The sequence below is a fragment of the Mus caroli genome, unplaced genomic scaffold (genome assembly GCF_978045245.1).
Source record: "Mus caroli unplaced genomic scaffold, Mus_caroli_1 scaffold_4, whole genome shotgun sequence".
Taxonomy (NCBI): domain Eukaryota; kingdom Metazoa; phylum Chordata; class Mammalia; order Rodentia; family Muridae; genus Mus; species Mus caroli.
In genome coordinates this window covers 98,141,292-98,156,489 of record NW_028227259.1, presented here as the reverse complement: position 1 = coordinate 98,156,489, position 15,198 = coordinate 98,141,292, and the positions used below count along the sequence as shown (strand labels likewise).

Sequence of the window (15,198 nt, the reverse complement as noted above, 5' to 3'; positions counted from 1 at the left end):
GTGAAATAAACTCTTCATTGTATACCTCCAAGTACTTTACCTATAGCAATTCCTCACATCCTTAGTTTACACAGTCTGGAAAGAGAAAGACCAGTAACTAGACTTGAGCTATGGTGGTAATTAGTCACTGAGCTGAGCCATCAAGTTTGAAAATTTCAAATTTTTTCACACTATATGAGATGGAGTCCCAAGACATTATACATGCCAAGCAAGCATCAAACCACTGAGGTACATCTCAGGTTGACTTTGATCAACTCATTTAGTTTTTCATTTCTGATTTACTTCCAGAGGGTCTTACTTCGTAGCCTTTTCTGGCTGATAATTCTGTCTACTTAAGAGGATGTGCAGTCCCTTGGAGATTTTTTTTATCTGGTGGCCACTTATTCTTCAGATCAGGTTTTGTCAAATTTACAAATCTCCTCTCTCATTTCTCATGCCAGTATACATCATTTTAAACCAATGTCACAAATATCTTTATATGAGAAAAGAAAAATATTCAGTGTCACCTTAGCCCACATGCTAGTCTTTGAGACTGCCGGAAGATCTGTAATGTGTTCTTGTCCATTTGGTCAAGGGATGGACACACTGAACCAGGTAAGCAGAGCACTTAGTGACCAAGAGACCAGAACATAACCTCATTCAGAAAATCATTCTCTCTACTAGCTTCTTTGGGGCTCTTTGTTGCTGTTGAGACAGGCTGTCATGTATGAGCTGCATCTGCAGTAAAACAGCTGTGTACTCCTGATACTCCTCCCACTTCTTTCCATGTGAAGGCAAGAGGGCAATACTCTCCAATTTCTCCTTAATATAGAACAAGTGTATTCAGTTCCACAGGAACTGTTTTCACTGCTGGCTGTGGTGGTCCAAGCTCCACTCTCAGGATGCAGGGGTGGTAGCATCAGGGTAAGTATTCAGGCTAGCCTCAGCTTCATAATTGCCTGCAGGCTAGGTTAGTCTACATCAGATGACTCAAAAATAAAGAAATAAGTATGGAAAGTAGATCAGGGCATATCATCTGTAAGATATTGACCCAGAGCCCCCATGTTCTGAGTGGTTGGGGAATCACCTTCACAGGGGCAGAGGGAGGGGGATGTGAAAGGGGGATTGCAAAAGGGAGACATGGAAAGGGAAAAACATTTGAAATGTAAATATAGAAAATATCGGAGACAAAAACAAACAAACAGTCAAACAAACAAAAACCAAAGAGAATCATATGAAGAATCAACAAAACCAAGAGCTGATTCTTTGAGTAAAAGCACTAAAATGGATAAACCCTTAGCCAAACTAAGTAAAGGGCACAGAGTAAGAATCCAAATTAATAAAATCAGAAAAGAAAAGGAAGACAGCCACAGACTTAGCAAGGGGAAACTACGACAGGAAGTGGGAGGGTGTTTTTCAGAGGGGAAATCAGGAACTGGGATAACATTTGACATGGAAATAAAGAAAATATCCAGTAATAAAAAGGAAAAGGGAGACAGAACAACAGACATGAAGGAAATCTTTAGGTTTTAAGTCAAAAACCTGTACTCTACACAATTGGAAACCTAAATGAAATGGATTATTTTCAAGACAAATGTAACTTACAAAATGTAAAACTCAATGTCAAGTTAACTGTCTAGTCCTATACCCCCTACAGAACTACTAGTAATCATTAAAAGTCTTCCATCCAAAACAATGGCTCAGGGCCAGACTGTTTTAGTGCAGAACTTTACCATACTTTCTTTTTTTTTTTTAATTTTTTTATTAGGTATTTTCCTCATTTACATTTCTAATGCTATCCCAAAATCCCCACACCCTCCCAGACCCACTCCTCCACGCACCCACTCCCACTTATTGGCCCTGGCATTCCCCTGTACTGAGGCATATAATGTTTGCACGACCAATGGGCCTCTCATCCACTGATGGCCGACTAGGCTATCTTCTGATATATATGCAGCTAGAGACACAAGCACCGGGGGATACTGGTTAGTTCATATTGTTGTTTCACCTATAGGGTTTCTGATCCCCTCCAGCTCCTTGGGTACTTTCTCTAGCTCCTACATTGGGTGCCCTGTGATCCATCCAATAGCTGACTGTGAGCATCCACTTCTGTGTTTGCTAGGTCCCGGCATAGTCTCCAAAGACACAGCTATATCAGGGTTCTTTCAACAAAATCTTGCTAGTGTATGCAATGGTGTCAGCATTTGGAGGCCGATTATGGGATGGATCTCCGGGAATGCCAGTCTCTTGATGTCCATCCTTTCATCTCAGCTTCAAACTTTTTCTCTGTAACTCCTTCCATGGGTGTTTTGTTGCCAATTCTAAGAAGGGGCAAAGTGTCCACAATTTGGTCTTTGATCTTCTTCAGATTCCTGTGTTTTTCAAATTGTATTTTATATCTTGGGTATTCTAAGTTTCTGGGATAATATCCACTTATCAGTGAGTACATATCATGTGAGGTTTTTTTTTTTTTTTTTTTTTTTTTTGTGATTGGGTTATCTCACTCAGCATGATGCCCTCCAGGTCCATCCATTTGCATAGGAATTTCATAAATTCACAAAAACAAACACAAACATTTGAGTGAATGGAAATGTGAGGGAACACACTAGCAATCTTAGCACTGAGGAGGCTTATGAGTAAGGAGGTTCTTGCTTTTCAGCCTACCCAATGCCACATGGCCATTTCTAGGAGAGCTTAAACAAAATACAAAGACCTTCTTTTAAAAAATCAACCATAATAATGAAATCAACTGCTTAACATATATGTTTGTGATGAGGCTAAAACTTCATTTGGAATTAAATACCAGATGTTCAATGTGTTCCTGTAAGTAGATAAAAATTAACATTTTTTTGGTCATATGTGGGAGACTAAAGGTTTCTACATCCAACTGCATGACCCAGGGGATTATCCTTACCTACTACTTCTGAACACTGTAGATATGTCTCTCAGTGCTGGCCAAACAAGTCCATTATCCAGGCTGCATGACAGTATTGAGATAAGCTCCCATTTTTAACCCAGAAGCTGTCTCCAATCCATAAAGTCTTGCAAATGAAACACTAACCTTGTTAAATGGAAATTTCTTTTCCCTTTTTTTTTGGGGGGGGGTGTCGAGACAGGGTTTCTCTATGTAGGACTGGCTGTCCTAGAACTCAGTCTATAGACGGAGCTTGCCTGGAACTCAGAAATCTGCCTGCCTCTGCCTCCCACCTGCTGGGATTAAAGGTGTGTGCCACCGTGCAAGGTGCAAATCTCACTCTTAACGGGAGACTAATTGATCAGTTGTAGGTAGGAAAAGAAGACAAACTCAAAGACTTTTTAGCAAATCTGAGTGTTAGAAAGTTGTGTCATGTACTTTTTTTTTATTTATATTGTTTTGCTTTTAGATTATAAGTTCTTTGCTTGTCTATTACAGCTACCATTTTCCTGTTTTTCTGGGATTTCTGTGTCTTTGAATGTATTCTGTATTTCTTTGGCATTTGTTTTTGCTGCTGTTGTTGGTGATTCTACTTTATTGTTTTGATGGGATGGGATTGGCTCCCTTTTTTCTGTTGGTTTATTTATTTTGTCCTGTTCCATCTTGTGTGTTTTTCTTTTCTATTGATTTTTCTGTTGCTTTTTTGTTTATTTGTTCATTTCTGTGTTGTTTTTCAGGGTCTGATTGTAAATTAACCTGTTCTGTAACACACTTGCTAGGCCAGGCTGGAGGTGGTCCTGCCTCTTCCTTCCCTGTCCTGACAGTACACTTGTGTACTACCACACATGTTTCTGGATTCTTTCAGTGCCTGTTTCTTTTCTCAGGAGAGATACAAAGAGTGTGGATTGAGATGGAAAATAATGTGGGAATGATCTCAGAGAAGATGGGGGAGTTGAAACCATAACCACAACCCATTGTATGAATAAAAATATTTTCAGTAAGGAAAAAGCAAAGAAAAGGTGAGGGAGATGTGACTGATTAGGTAGAGCACTGGCTTCTCTAACAGATACCTCAGGATCATTTCCAGGCTTCTATGTGTCAGCTACTGTATCTTTTCCCCCCATGCTCCTAACTCATGAACCATCTCTTTATCCCATATGTGGTTAACATGAAGGAGTGTAAGCTTAGCACATTGTCTACAGATAATGCCACTGAGATAGTAACTAGACAGGCTGAAGGCTCATACTACACAAAGAGGCAGAGATAGTATCTTCTTTAATTTGCATGTAGACAGTGTTATAGATGGAAACTATTTCACCTAGGCAGCCATAACGAATAGTGTGGGGGTTCATTAAAGGAAAGGATCTCAGTATACAGACTTCATAAGTGAGATAGTAGAATTTTAGAAGCTTGAAAGTTGGGAGCTATAGCACTCTTGATCATGAGAGAGACCCCAACATGGAGAAGACCAGTGGCTCCTTGAATGAGGCACAGTCTTGAGGGAAGTGCCTGAAGAGAAGTTGTTTCAAGACATGTAGCTGGCAAGACTTTACAAGGTGTACACTGGCCTGGAAGGAAACTGATCTCTGTTTTCTACTTTCATAGGAACCTGTGTCATTGATGCTGTCCCCTGGAAGAAGTGATTCTGGAATGACCTCTGAGGTTACTCTCTAGGCACATCTGCTAGATATTTTCAAGATATGCAAAAGTTGAGGACCAAGCCTAGATGTGGCCATTGTCCTGTGACAGCCAAATTTCTGGAGAAAATAAATGGAAGAAGCCAAGCTTATTAGTTCCCTTGGATTTCTAGTCTCTAGTCTCTGACTTATGCCTGTTAAATTCAATTGTCAGTCAAGGAAGAAAATGATTGCTCATAGCTTTGGGCAGCAAACAGGTGTTGCTCTTAGGCTCACAATGTTCCTTCCCAGGTCCTACTGGGGTGACTCAGAGGTGAAAACAGAAAGGCACAGTTGTGGAAGCAGCTGCTATACCTGCTTAGAGGTGGTAGAGGGCAGCAAGCTACCAGAATAAAAGCTCTGGGCACCAGATGAGCAAGGGGGCTAGAAGTTTCATGGACAGACAGAGAACAAGGCTTAGTAGCAGGATCAAGTCAAGTCCAGAGGAAACCCTAAAACAAAGACAGAAGTAAAATCACTGCCCCCCCAAAAGACCTCACGAAGAAACAAGAAACAAATAACAACAAGAAAACCTTCAAGTCTTTCCATCCTTCTACTCTGATGAGCATTGAACAGAAGGTCAACATCACCAGGACAGGGCTCCTAGAACCTTGGTGAAACAATGGCACCCAAACAGCAGATTCTACCGTGCATGAAATTCCTCAAGGACAGCCTGGACCAGCTGCTCACAGAGTCACAGGTCAATTACAGAAAATCTCTAGAAGTAAACTCATAGCAATATAACAGGTTCAGGGATCTATCCCCTCCCATTGAGCACAACCTCTGAAGAAAGCCTTTTTCCCACCATTGGGTATGTATACAAAGGCCTCCATTCCCTCTGATGTGTGACATTGTTCACGCATGCTAAATAGAGTATGCACATCAGTGTCTGGTTTCAGTGATTGTAAATAGGATGGATCCCCAGGTGAGTCAGTCTCTAAATGGTCATTTATTCACTATCTACTCCACATTTTGACTCTGTAACTCTTTCCATGGGTCCCCCCCCTCTTCTAAGATGGATAGAAGTATCCACACTATGGTCTTCCTTCTTCTTGAGTTTCATGTGGTTTATTTATTGTATCTTGGATATTCTGAGCTTCTGGGCATCTGGGATAATATCCACATATCTGTATGCCCCAGTGTGGGGGAATGCCAGGGCCAGGAAGCAGGAGTGGGTGGGTTGGTAAGCAGGGAGAAGAGGAGGGCATAGGGGAAGGGTGTTTTTCACAGGGGAAATCAGGAAAGGGGCTAACATTTGAAAATGTAAACAAAGAAAATATCCAATAAAAAGGCGTGTCATTGTCTTTATCTCTAGCCACAGGTCCTTGTGGCTCTTCCATTAAAAACTGTATTGGCTGTTAACTTGGCAAGGTCAATGCTAGCCCCTAGGCTCCGGAATTCCCTGGTCATGAGCCCCATCCAGCTCAAAGTCTCCTTTCTCTTGGTCCCATTTTATTCTGAAAATCTTTCTTTCCACTTTGGATTTCTCCTTACTTTTCCAAGGAGACTTCGTTAGCTCTTTGGAGAAAGCCTTTTTCTCTTGACCCCAGGAGTTTTACTGCAGATATTTTAATTCATGAAGCCCAGAACAAGAGGCTGAGCTGCCAATCAAACACCCAGCTCCCATTGTTGGTATTTGAATGGGAGACACAGAATTACATTATATAGTTTGGGGGTCATCCTTCATCAGTTCACTGAAACTTGCACTACCACCCTAGATCAGCTCTCCTGCTCTTCTGTGCATGCTGACTGTCTTAGTTCATTTGTGAATTGGTGTATCAGCAGGGGCATATGCACATAGAGTGGGTGGACTGTAAACTGAAGTGGTCTCTCTCAATACAGCTGTGGGTCCCACTACTGAACTCAGGCTTGACAGCAAGTGCCATTCCCCTCTGAGCCATCTCACTGGCTCTTAAGCTCTCTTGAATTTTTATTTAAGAATTTTATTTTGCGTTTTGGGTATTTTTTATTTGGTTTTGTTTCTCTCTTTGTTTGTTGGATTTATTTTTGACAGGGTTGGTCAGGTTACCCATTTCTGGTTCTTCCTGAACTCACGTTGTAGACCAGACTAACCTTGACCTCAGAGCTTCTCCTGCTTCTACCTCCCTAATCCTGGGTTTTAAGTCTGTAACTGCACCGTCTGGGAAATTTCACCTTGCTTCTGTTTTTGTTTTATTGTTTTTTTTTTTTGATTTTTAATATTTTTATTACATATTTTCCTCAATTACATTTCCAATGCTATCCCAAAAGTCCCCCATAGCGCCCCCCACTTCCCTACCCACCGATTCCCATTCTTTTGGCCCTGGCATTCCCCTATATTGGGGCATATAAAGTTTGCAAGTCCAATGGGCCTCTCTTTCCATTGATGGCCGACTAGGCCATCTTTCGATACATATGCAGCTAGAGACAAGAGCTCCGGGGTTCTGGTTAGTACATCATGTTGTTCCAACAATAGGGTTGCAGATCCCTTTAGCTCCTTGGGTACTTTCTCTAGCTTCTCCATTGGGAGCCCTGTGATACATCCAATAGCTGACTGTGAACATCCACTCCTGTGTTTGCTAGGCCCCGGCATCGTCTCACAAGAGACAGCTATATTTGGGTCCTTTCAGCAAAATCTTGCTAGTGTATGCAATGGTGTCAGCGTTTAGAAGCTGATTATGGGATGGATCCCTGGATATGGCAGTCTCTAAATGGTCCATCCTTTCATCACAGCTACGAACTTTGTCTCTGTAACTCCTTCCCTGGGTGTTTTGTTCCCAATTCTAAGAAGGTGCACAGTGTCCACACTTTGGTCTTCATTCTTCTTGAGTTTCATGCGTTTATCAAATTGTATCTTATATCTTGGGTATCCTAAGTTTTGGGCTAATATCCACTTATCAGTGAATACATATTGTGTGAGTTCTTTTGTGATTGTGTTATTTCACTCAAGATGATGCCCTCCAGGTCCATCCATTTGGCTAGGAATTTCATAAATTCATTCTTTTTAATAGCTGAGTAGTACTCCATTGTGTAAATGTACCATAATTTCTGTATCCATTCCTCTGTTGAGGGACATCTGGGTTCTTTCCAGCTTCTGGCTATTATAAATAGGGCTGCTATGAACATAGTGGAGCATGTGTCCTTTTTACCGGTTGGGACATCTTCTGGATATATGCCCAGGAGAGGTATTGCTGGGTCCTCCGGTAGTACTATGTCCAATTTTCTGAGGAACCGCCAGACTGATTTCCAGAGTGGTTGTACAAGCTTGCAATCCCACCAACAATGGAGGAGTGTTCCTCTTTCTCCACATCCTCGCCAGCATCTGCTGTCACCTGAATTTTTGATCTTAGCCATTCTGACTGGTGTGAGGTGGAATCTCAGGATTGTTTTGATTTGCATTTCCCTGATGATTAAGGATGTTGAACATTTTTTCAGGTGTTTCTCTGCCATTCGGTATTCCTCAGGTGAGAATTCTTTGTTCAGTTCTGAGCCCCATTTTTTAATGGGGTTATTTGACTTTCTGGAGTCCACCTTCTTGAGTTCTTTATATATATTGGATATTAGTCCCTTATCTGATTTAGGATAGGTGAAGATCCTTTCCCAATCTGTTGGTGGTTTTTTTGTCTTATTGATGGTGTCTTTAGCCTTGCAGAAGCTTTGTAGTTTCATGAGGTCCCACTTGTCAATTCTCGATCTTACAGCACAAGCCATTACTGTTCTATTCAGGAATTTTTCCCCTGTGCCCATATTGTTTTATTGTTTTGAGACAGGGTGTCTTTGTTTAAGGGCGCTAAATGTCCTATAAGCCACTCTGAGGAACAGTCTAGCCTTGAAATCAAAGATGTTCCTGCCTCTGACTGTAGTCCTGGGATTAATGTCCTGTGCCACCCTGCCCAGCTCTGGTTCAATTTTATGAAAGATACTCACTCTATAGGTTTCACTGGTTGGGAATTAGTTATTTAGATAAGGGTAGTTCTGAACTCCCTGAATCAGTCAAACTTTGACTCCTGGTGGGAGGGAAAAATGTGTATGCCACCATTTCCAGTATAGATGTATTGTTTTAGTAAGATTTGTTCTATGTGTAGGGGTGTATTGCCTACAACTAAGAATGGGGAGCCCTCACCTGCCTGCTACCCTAGAAGGTCAGAAGGCAGTTTAACATTTGCTAGAACTGGAGTCACAGATCATTTCAAGCCACCATGTAGATGATAGGGATAGAAGGTTGACAGGTGTTCCTTCTTTCTAAGCCAAGTCTCCAGCCCACGACCCACATCACATCTCATAGCCCTGACGAATGTTGTTGGGCTGATCCTACTTGTCATACTCTAAGTTTCCTGAGCAGCCAAGGGCACCATCTCCCTCACACCTTCCTTTTCATGTTTGCCTTTATGTATTTAGAAAGCAGGTCTTGTAGGGATCAGACTATACTTCAGCTTACAATTTGGCTGAAGATGACATTAAAACGAGCCTCCTACCTCCCACTTCCAATTTTGAGCTTACAAGCATGCCCCATCTTGTCTATTGCAAAGAGAGTTTTAGAGTGAAATCCCTGAATGCCAGGTAGCTCCTTATGAACTGAGTGCACACACAACACCTTGGCTAGTATAGTAATGGAATCAAGCCTTGCTCCTACCCTAACTTTTGAGTGACTACTGCTACAGTTTACTGACAGAGCATCCACTTCAGCCCTTGAGCTCCAGTACATATTCCTAACTCTGACTCTGTATTCTGTCCCAAATCCAGCAAAGAAGAATAACGTTGAATTATGCTATGTCTCTGATCAACAACAGATTAAACCCTTAGCTGATGAAAACTGGAAATGACTCTGGTCCCAAGAATAAAATCCAACCAGATGTGTTTATTCATAACAGTAATCCTATCAATAAGAAGGATCCTGAGGCAGGAGAATTTCTAGAATTAGACTTCTAAAACACCCTTGGCTTCTCAGCATGACAAGATCCCTGGAACAAATTGCAAACTAAGTAAGCCTTAAGTAAATGAAAGAACAAATCACCAAACTTGATGTTGTATGGTTATTTAACAAGTGGAATGTTCATATTTTTCCATAAAAGTTTTTTTGGGGGGGTCTGGGGATGAGGAAGAGTGGAGAGTATGGGAACACAAGTCCTTCTGATTCAACCGATGAAATGATTAGATCTGTAATCTGGAATTTGAAAGGTGGAGATTAAACCAGGAAATCCAATTCCAGTTTGGGATTGGAGGGTGTGGCTACAATAGGGAGGGGTGAGCACAGAGGTATATAAAGGCACCAGTGGATCCAGAGCACACATTCAGTGACCTGCAGCCTGGATAACTGTCTGGTGCAACTGGAACTTGGAGACCTATCTGCAGTGCTCAACTGGTATGTACTGGTGTTTCCTGGAGGAATGCAGTTTGATGTAGAGAAGTTTAGACTCCTTTAGAGGAACAGGTTGAAGACCTTGAATTTCATTCCAAATGAATTTTTAGCCTCATCACCGATATATTTCCATGATAGCTTGCATAGTTCACTAGTGTGCTTCATATAATCTTTGGAGACAAGGATTCTGTATCTTGATCAAACTCTCTTAGAACTGGCCATGTGGCTCCTGGGAACCTGGAAATCAGATCATTCTGACTAACCTGTCCCTCATGATTCCCCTTCACTGAATTTGTGTGTGTGTGTGTGTTTGTGTGTGTGTGTGTGTGTGTGTGTGAGAGAGAGAGAGAGAGAGAGAGAGAGAGAGAGAGAGACAGAGACAGAGACAGAGACAGAGACAGAGACACACACACACAGAGAGAGAAAGAGAGAGAGAGAGAGAGAGAGAGAGAGAGAGAGAGAGCGAGAGAGAGAGAGAAGCTGGCTCATATGGTAGACATGTGTTCCATGTATGTTTGATCTCCTTCAATACCCATTTGTTGGAGTGATACTTGTGAGTTATGCATATGTATTGCGTTAGACTTTGCTTTTCATCTTTTCCACATAGCTTTGCTCTGTGTACGTGATCTTTTTCCCAGACACAAGAAACCCTAAAAATTTTAGAAATGCACTGAAGTCATTCTGCTTACTGGGAATTAATATTGCTCCGCATCACAAGGATTTATGTTTGGTTGGTTGGTTGGTTGGTTGGTTGGTTGGTTGGTTTTGTTTGATTTCTGATTTTTTTTTAAGACTGTTTTTGTGAAAGGGTCATACAAAAAGGATTTTGATTTGAAAATTATGTGCTCATTTGTTTGATAGAATGACCCTGGTTTTGGGAGTCTGCCTTTCCACCACCAGTTTATGTTGAAGAGGTTAAATGATTTCTCTGTCACTCTCAGAGTAGTAACTCTGAAGCTTAGTGGTTGATGTAATGGTGAGGAAGTTTTAAACACTTTGTCTTGAAAGTATATTTTTTTCTGAATCCTTCCCAAGGAGCCTTCTGACTGGAGACCGAAGAGGATGAGTGTTCAGACTCTGTCCACACTCCAGAAGCTGGCATTGCAGGCTCTGCTGAGAGATGAGGCTTTGGCCTTGTCCTCTCTGGAGGAGGTGCCTTTTCTGCTCTTCCCAGCACTGTTCAAGGAGGCCTTCGCCTGCAGACTTAAGAAGCTCATAAAGGCAATGGTGGCTGCCTGGACTTTTCCCTGTCTCCCTGTGGGGGCTTTGATGAATTCACCTAACCTGGAGACGTTGCAGGCTGTGCTAGATGGAATAGACATGCGACTGACAAGAGAATCTCACCCCAGGTGAGTAATAATCAAGTCGTCTATAAGGGAGCAATTGGGTACACAGTAGAGATTGTGGGGTCAGGGAGAATGGCTTCTGATGGGATCATCAAGCAGTGGTGCAGGAACCTTGAAGCTATTGTCTTCTTGGATTAAGGACAGTTGTCAGTGGATTACAGCTTACTATATGTAATCTCTAGATTGAGCCTATCCCTGGTTTCCCACAACCACTATTACTGGGACTAAGGAGAAATAAAGAGTAACTTAGTGGAAGGAAAGTGGTCAGGTCTACACATGCAGCTCAGGGAAAGATTCTGTAGCATGCTTGCGTGCACATTGCACTCTGTTTAAAGTAATTACACCATAACAAGATGGGCGAGACTTGAGTTTAGAGTCAGGTACTCAAAGCTGACTGACTGTAGTCATGTCTGCTGATATTTGACATGTTTCACTCCAAGCAGGGGAAAACTTCAGGTTCTGGACCTGAGGAATGTGCACCATGCCTTCTGGGACATATGGGTTGGTGCAGAGGATGGTAGCTGTTCTTCAGAGCCCTTGGATGAGAAGCCTACGGTAGTGAAAGTCCTTCCAAGATATGCACGGAGGAGGCAGCTGAAGGTGGTAGCTGACCTGTGCCTCAGGCCCCGCCAGGATGAGTCACAAGCATACTTCTTGAAGTGGGCCCAGCAGAGAAAGGACTCCCTACATTTGTGCTGTATAAACATGAAGATCTGGGCTATGCCCGTGAACTTTGTCTTAGAGATTTTGAACGTCTTTCATCCAGAGCACATAGAGGAATTGGAACTGAACACTGAGTGGAATGTGTTCAATCTGGCCCGTTTTGCTCCCTGCTTCGGGCAGATGAGAAATCTTCGCAAACTTCTCCTGGCACCCCTCTCTAAGAACGTCTTCAAGATTTCCAATAGAACAGGAGACAGAGAAGACATGTGTGTCAAGGAGTTCATTTCTATCTTCTCCAAATTCAATTGTCTCCAGCATCTCTCCATGTGTGGTGTCCACTTTCTCATAGACCATATGAATCAGGTCTTCAGGTAAGCAAGGAGGGAGAGCTGGGTTACCTAGCCGAGCATTTTTTCTTGTCCATTTAAAGGATTATTCGTGTTCCCTGCCTGACAGTTAGCCACCTGGAACAAATTTTAGGGACCCTTTAGAATATGGATGTTATGTGAGATTCAAAGACTCAAATAATTACTCCTGAAGCAGAAGACTGAAGGGAGGTAAGGAGTAGCTCAGATCAGGTCAGAAGGGACTGTAATTCTTCTTGGAATCACGGCCAACAGGGGGGTGAGGATGTATTTAGGAGATGGGGGAGATCATCAAAGTGAGGAGGTGAGCTCTGTGCTAAGATCTGTGGGAACAGCCTACTATCTTCCCCTACTTTCCCATGAGTGAAGGGTTTTGAGCCCCAGTACTGTGGAGTACAAGGGACGTGAGGGATTGTATGGAACTGTAAGGGATAGCAAGTGTGACAGTTCAGATGCTGCGATTAAATGCAGCTTTGAATGAGCCCACATGTAATATTCCTAGATCCTGTCAGGACTCTCTTGCTATGGAAATTCCTCTATGTGTCTTAGGGGCTAAACTGGTTTTCTGCTTGAGACTGAAGTCCGCTGATTTTGTGTGGGTTTGACTTGACTAAGCTGATTTCAAAAGGAAGCATCTCAGATAATATCTATGGTCATTTGGTCACACTGAACTTGGTCACCTGGTCACTTCTATGACTGTGTAAACCCCACTCCATGCTCTTCATTACCATTTGCCTGAACTAACCATCTGGTCTCATTTATCCCTAGGTGCCTGATGACATCCTTGGAGTCCCTCTCCATCACTCACTACCAAATTTCACAGTTAGACTTGGATTCCTTCTCTTGCTGTCAGAGTCTCTTTCAGCTAAAACATCTGGAGATGAAAGGTGTGGTCTTACAGGTTTTGGATGTGATGCCTCTGAGAGGTCTCTTAGAGAAAGTAATGAACACTCTTGAGACTCTGAATTTGCAGGGATGTAGGATGAAGGACTCCCAGCTCAATGCACTCCTACCTTCCCTCATACAAGGCTCTCAGCTCACCAAGATCAACTTGTACAACAATGACTTCTCCATGCCCATCCTGAAGGACCTTTTACAGCACACAGCCAGCTGGAGCAAGATGAATGTGGAACAATACCCTGCCCCTCTGGAGTGCTATAATGAGTTGGGCCATGTCTCTGTAGAAAGATTCGCCCAGCTCTGTCAGGATCTCATGGATACACTGACAGCAATAAGGCAGCCCAAGAGCCTCTCTTTTGCTACACGTAAATGCCACAAATGTGGCGAGCGCTGTGTCTATGGCCAGGGACTCAGACTTTGTTTTTGCTGGAGGTGAACATGGATACAGAACTTCTGCATGTGAATAAATGACAAGTTTGGGACACATCTCTGATGTCGGTTGCTCAGAGACTGTGACTTCAGGCAGTGTACAGATGCTTGGAAAGAAAAGGATGAACAATAACTGGGATCTTGGAGGCTGAGCTTGACCTGGGGAACAGAGAGATGGACTGTGCAGTGATAAAGACAACTTGGGTGGCTTGAGTGGACTCTGCCGGGAAAGATTAACTAGATCCTTTTTCATGGACTTGTAAACTTTTTGTTCTTCACTGTACTATTAAGTGAATGCATAGAACATGGGTTCTTTAGATGTTATTCCTGTTGTCTGAGTAGAATAAAGTATCTAATTTTAAGCATTCTGTAGCAACTGCCCTCTGTTGAGAGTCAAAATGAACACATGGATGCCAGACATATCATGATTCAAAATCTTGGGTAGGTGGATAAAGTTATCAGCTAAGGTGGTTCACATATGGATATCTTGATTGGCTGGTGGTAAAAAAGAAGTCATAAATATAATCTCCATGTCTCTTACACTCCTTCTTTCTTTCTTTCCCTCACCCTGTCTCCCTGTCTGCCTCTCAACTTCACAGGCCTTGTTGCTTGGAACCTGTGAACCTGCTGGAAGTTTGCTCACAGAAAATTCCTTTCATGCTCTTCAGAAAAACAAACAAATCAACAAACAAAAGCTCAGGAGCCCCAAAGGGCAATGGATCATGTTTTAATAGTACATGTTGCTTTAGAAGAGGGCAAAATTTGTTTTCAGAACTGCAGATGCAACTCACTCTTCAGGTGTTAGTCCCATTTCTTCAGACATCTGTGGATCCTGGCATTTACATGCACATTATGTAAAATAAATCTGAGTATACACAAAATTGAGAACGTCTTAGACAAAAATCACACAATTTCACAAAGACTTCAGAAAAATGAAGTAATTGAATAAATGACATTGGTCAGTAGCAGTTGCCTGAGTTTTGTGTGCCTCCAATGGTATTTCCCCTCCACCACAGTGTGAAGAGAATGTGCGAAGCTTCAGGTGTTTTCATTGAGCTTAATTGGGGAGTAGTAGCCCAGTTTGTTCTGGGCTCTGGTTTGAGGCCTGCACCTTGGATGTTTGAAAGAATACTATGACTTCATCCTAGACCAATATCTATCTTTCTGTCTATTTTCCTGTCAGTCCTTTTCAAGACAGTGGTTGGGACCCTTAGTATTGCTCAATAGTTCTACATACTGGGTTTCTGTCTAAAGAATCTACAATACACACATACATTCACACACACACACACACACACAGACACACACACACAGACACACATAAACACACACTAAACAAATGAAAACAAGAAAGTATTAAGAATGAAAATTTAAAGGTAATTCCAAATATTCTCTGTATGTGAAATAAACTCTTCATTGTATACCTCCAAGTACTTTACCTATAGCAATTCCTCACATCCTTAGTTTACACAGTCTGGAAAGAGAAAGACCAGTAACTAGACTTGAGCTATGGTGGTAATTAGTCACTGAGCTGAGCCATCAAGTTTGAAAATTTCAAATTTTTTCACACTATATGAGATGGAGTCCC

At 42.2% G+C, this 15,198-nt stretch overlaps 1 protein-coding gene across 1 annotated transcript; it reads left to right on the top strand.

Annotated features, from left to right (window-relative positions):
• Positions 1 to 10,969: 10,969 nt before the first annotated feature.
• LOC147005236 (PRAME family member 8-like) lies at positions 10,970 to 13,617 on the top strand. Its single transcript, XM_085836243.1, has 3 exons — positions 10,970 to 11,256; positions 11,697 to 12,287; positions 13,050 to 13,617. Exons 1-3 carry the CDS (start codon positions 10,970 to 10,972, stop codon positions 13,615 to 13,617), a joined length of 1,446 nt encoding a protein of 481 aa, XP_085692369.1.
• Positions 13,618 to 15,198: the final 1,581 nt, after the last annotated feature.